This window comes from Triticum urartu, chromosome 7A (genome assembly GCF_056163025.1).
Source record: "Triticum urartu cultivar PI428250 chromosome 7A, HENAU_Tu73, whole genome shotgun sequence".
NCBI lineage: Eukaryota > Viridiplantae > Streptophyta > Magnoliopsida > Poales > Poaceae > Triticum > Triticum urartu.
This window is the reverse complement of record NC_141879.1, coordinates 41,706,409-41,711,534: the sequence shown is the minus strand read 5'-3', so window position 1 is coordinate 41,711,534 and position 5,126 is coordinate 41,706,409. Positions and strand designations below refer to the sequence as shown.

The window sequence follows — 5,126 nt, the reverse complement described above, 5'->3', positions numbered from 1 at the left end:
TGGAACATGCCCTGTGTAGCCGGGGCATCTTCAGCTGTCTCAATCACTACCGGAAAACGGGCATACGCCGACGGCCAAGCCTATGCCTACGGCTGCCGTCGGCCTAGTTTGAGATATGCCGACAGCCTAGTCTTGGCCGTCAGCTTACACTGGCCGTCGTGTTACATGGATCTATACCGACGGCTGCCGTCGGCACAGAACGGCCGTCGACCTAGACGCAGACATGCCGACAGCAGCCGTCAGCATAAATCAGTCGTCGGTATAACGGCGGGGCATGCCACGTCACCGATCTGCGGCGTAGGTATGCCGACGGCAGCCGTCGGCATAGTTGCCACGTCACCGATCCGCGGCGTAGGTATGCCGACGGCAGCCGTCGGCATAGTTGCCACGTCACCGATCCGTCGGCATAGCTATTTTTTTTACATACTTTTTTTTGCATATGTTTTAATGCTTTTTTTACATATGTTTTTTGCATATGTTTTTATGCTTTTTAAAAAATATGTTTTCATGCTTTTTTATGTATTATATGAATATATATGTAGTTTGTAATTTTTTCCATAGATTATGAATATATATATATATAGTTTGTATTTTTTTTCAAGCATATTAATAATATGCTGTCATGTTCTTTTGAATATAGGTCCTTAAATTTTATTAAAATCAAAAACAGCTATGCAACAGAAGTTGAGAGGCGGTTGCAAACGCCCGGCACTCGTCTCCGGAGTGTGACCCCCTCACGTCTGCGGTGTGCCCCCCTCACGGACGGCGCCGCCGCCAGCATCTAGAGGGCGGAAACAGCCGCATCGGGTCTATACGGAGGGGACGTTGCTCTCAAGTGTTTCTTTGGGATGACCTACCACAACCGGGTGGTGTTGTGGCATGTTCGAAGAGGCGGCACGCATCTCCGGGGCGTGGCCCCCCTAACGGACAGCGCCGCCGCCGGCACCTGGAGGGGGAAAATGGACGCATCGGGTCTACACGGAGGGGATGTAGCTGTCGGTTTGGCCCGGATGTTGCTCCCAGGTGTCCCTCTGAGCTGACCTGACACAACCGGGTGGAGAGGTCCACTGTTCAAAGCCCGTCCGTGAAAAGCCAAAGGGCTAGATCTCGTGGTCAACCGCTCCAGGGTTAGGCGGGACGGGGGCCCTGAGGGGGTAGCAATGCCACCGGAGCGTCGCACTGGCCCCTCATACATGCGGGGTGGTGTGGTGGCATGTCCGAAGAGGCAGCACGCGTCTCCGAGGTTTGGCCCCCCTCACGGACGGCTCCACCGCCGGCACCTGGAGTGGGGAAACGGACTCGTCGGGTCTACACGGAGGGGATCTTGCTGTGGGTCTGGCCCGGATGTTGCTCCAAAATGTTCATATGGGCTGACCTAACACAACTGGGGGGGGAGGTCCGCTGGTCAAAGCCCGTCCATGCAAAGTCAAAGGGCTAGATCCCGTGGTCAAACGCGACAGGGTTAGGCGGGACGGGGCCCTGGGGGGTAGCAATGCCATCGGAGCGTCGCACCGGGCCCTCATACATGCGGGGTGGTTTGATGGCATGTCCGAAGAGGCGGCACGCGTCTCCGGGGCGTGGCCCCCCCCTCACGGACGGCGATTACACGGTAGTAGACGTTCTGCGGTAACGATGCGGTGTGAATATTATTAAATACTCGGAGCGCGATAAAATCATGAGTTTTTTTGCACGACGTGGGCACATGTGCTATAGGAACGATGGTGTTTTTTCATAATTTTTGGTGATGGAGAAGTATCCGAAAAATTCCCTCTACGCGGATTGCCCTTCGCACGTCTATGGCTGTGGCCGGCGGCCTCCGGGGGCTAGCATGCCGCCAAATCTTGCGTAGGCGGCCTCTCACAAGTCTGGAAGTGTTGTGGCGGTTGCAAATGCCTGGCACGCGTGTCCGAGGTGTGCCCCCCCCTCACGGACGGCGCCGCCGCCGGCACCTAGAGGGGGGAAACGGACGCGTCGGGTCTACACGGAGGGGATCTTGCTGTGGGTCTGGCCCGGTTGTTGCTCCAAAGTGTTCCTATGGGCTGACCTAACACAACCGGGCGGGGAGGTCCGCTGGTAAAAGCCCGTCCGTGCAAAGTCAAAGGGCTAGATCCCGTGGTCAAACGCTACAGGATTAGGCGGGACGGGGGCCCTGGGGGGTAGCAATGCCACCGAAGCGTCGCACCGGGCCCTCATACATGCGGGGTGGTGTGATGGCATGTCCGAACAGGCGGCACGCGTCTTCGGGGCGTGCCCCCCCCCTCACGGACGGCGATTACACGGTAGTAGACGTTCTGCAGTAACGATGTGGCGTGAATATTATTAAATACTCGGAGCGCGATAAAATCATGAGTTTTTTTTTTGCACGACATGGGCGCATGTGCTATAGGAACGATGGTATTTTTTCATAATTTTTGGTGATGGAGAAGTACCCGAAAAATTCCCTCTACGCGGATTGCCCTTCGCGCGTCTACGGCTGTGGCCGGCGGCCTCCGGGGGCTAGCATGCCGCCAAATCTTGCGTAGGCGGCCTCTCACAAGTCTGGAAGTGTTGTGGCGGTTGTAAACGCCCAGCACGCGTGTCCGGGGTGTGCACCCCTTCACGGACGGCGCCGCCGCCAGCACCTGGAGGGGGGAAACGGACGCGTCGGGTCTACACGGAGGGGATCTTGCTGTGGGTCTGGCCCGGTTGTTGCTCCAAAGTGTTCCTATGGGCTGACCTAATACAACCGGGTGGGGAGGTCCGCTGGTCAAAGCTTGTCCGTGCAAAGTCAAAGGGCTAGATCCCGTGGTCAAACGCTACAGGGTTAGGCGGGACGGGGGCCCTGGGGGGTAGCAATGCCACCGGAGCGTCGCACCGGGCCCTCATACATGCGGGGTGGTGTGGTGGCATGTCCGAAGAGGCGGCACGCGTCTCCGGGGCGTGCCCCCCCTCTCACGGACGGCGATGACACGGTAGTAGACGTTCTGCGGTAATGATGCGGTGTGAATATTATTAAATACTCGGAGCGCGATAAAATCATGAGTTTTTTTGAATGACGTGGGCACATGTGCTATAGGAACGATGGTATTTTTTCATAATTTTTGGTGATGGAGAAGTATCCGAAAAATTCCCTCTACGCGGATTGCCTTTCGCGCATCTACAGCTGTGGAACTATATGTTTCGTGCTCACATGTCATGCTTCCAAAATTTGCATAGGTTGTTCCTCGTTGGTGCTATGGAAGGCATGACGGATGGGCGAGTTTGGTGGATAGGTGGCTCGGCGACGATGCAGAGTTTGCTGCCAAGAGCATCAAGGCCCGGGCTAACCGTGGAAAAGACGGGACACACGGCCAAGGAAACAGGAACCACTGGGGCTTCAAGGCCATGAAGGTATATCTATATGCATGATGCATTTTTGTTCTTCTTTACCGTCATGTTCTTATGTATGGCTAACTTCTGTTTGACGTTGCAGGAGGACAAGTTGAAGAGGCCGCTCTCAGACATTGAGTCGTGGAAGCTGGCCCGCGAGCGGAGTCATCCCAAGGAGGGCGAGAGCCAGTACTACGGCAAGACCGAGGAGCACCTGGAGTCTTACACTCAGCACTATCAGAAGTTGCATCCGGATGTTCCTGTTCCTGAGGTCGCCCAGTCTCAGATCGATGACACGGCGGTGGTGGCCATCCAGGGGAAGTCACATGGCCGGTATCCGTGTTTCGATGGCTTGATAACTCCTTCGATCTCGTACACACGGCTTCGGTCTACCAACCCGAGCCAGTTAGAGAGTACGGGGCATTCACAGACTCCCTTAGCCCGCCAGCATGCTGTATGTACTTCCCCTTTATCTTTTTCTCTCTAGCATTCTCAGTTCATTTTCAGCATTGCTCACTTAGAAACAACCTAAATTATATAGGCATATAAGGCCTTTGTCGAGCATAGGAATCTCGAGGTGCGAGAGTACTTGCAACGAGTGAAGGCAAATGATGATTACAACCGTCAGATGATGGAGGTTAGTTTCGCCCTCTTAAAACCAAGCTAAATTTTTGCACTTTCATTCCTTCTGACCTTCTAGTTTGCTTGTTTAACTAACATCCAGGCTATGTTGGCGTCTTGGAGTAACCGCACGGATCCACCACAAATGGGACCCCCACCACCACCTGCGGGAGAACCCCCACACATGCCCATGTTCGATGAATGGGTGGCACTAGGCAGTGATGGTCCGGTTAGTACATTTGCCTAACTACTGGCAAACTAGTTCTCGTTCATTCAACACTATCATATCATATTTACCGTTAGAATCTTTTCTGAAACATGTAGGGGACCGGTGGCTCGACTACTGCTCCGTCGACCCCAGTCACTCCGATCTGGCAGAGTGATGGTGGTTGCGGTGGCGGTTTTGGCGGAGGTGGTCTTGGTGGTGGTGGTTTTGGCGGAGGTGGTCTTGCTTGATGTCGATGATGATTCCATGCATGTGGCCGTCGTGCCATGCCTTTCATGTTGCTACTTCTATGATGTTCCATGTCTTGCACTACTTTTATGTTCATGAACTTCCGCCAGTGATGATCTTTAGATGATGATGATGAACTTGACTATGTTTAGATGATGATGATGAACTTGAGTATGTTTAGATGATGAACTGTCATATTTCTGCATAATTCCATATTATTCTGCTTTGAAATGCTGTCAAATGAATTGAAAAAGAGAAAACAGGGAAAATAAAAAAAACTATGCCTACGGCAAAGCCGTCGGCATATATAAGCCCAGGAGTTACCAGGGCTTGCCACGTGGCAGATCTATGCCTACGGCAATGCCGTCGGCATAGATTTTCATCTATGCCGACGGCTTTGCCGTAGGCATAGCCCTGCCGCCAGGAGAAACCAGGGAAAGACATGTGGCAGTGCTATGCCAACGGCATTGCCACCAGGAGCACCACGGAACGCCACGTGGCGGAGGTACGCCGACGGCCAAGCCGTCGGCGTACCACTGCCACGTGGCGTCCCATGACTCGTCAACGCTTTTGACGGCACCGTCCATTGCCGTCAGACGGAAAAACACTGCCGACGGCTAAACTATGCTGACGGCTGACCCTGGCCGTCGGCATAGGGCTCTATGCCGACGGCTATACTACGTCGACGGTCTGACAAGACTAC

General features: G+C 54.1%; 1 protein-coding gene across 1 annotated transcript; it reads left to right on the top strand.

The window, feature by feature from the left end:
• The first annotated feature begins 3,412 nt into the window (after positions 1-3,412).
• On the top strand, positions 3,413-4,425 carry LOC125519788 (uncharacterized). The gene is made up of 4 exons (XM_087531714.1): positions 3,413-3,802; positions 3,890-3,985; positions 4,073-4,198; positions 4,294-4,425. Exons 1-4 carry the CDS (start codon positions 3,413-3,415, stop codon positions 4,423-4,425), a joined length of 744 nt encoding a protein of 247 aa, XP_087387840.1.
• Positions 4,426-5,126: the final 701 nt, after the last annotated feature.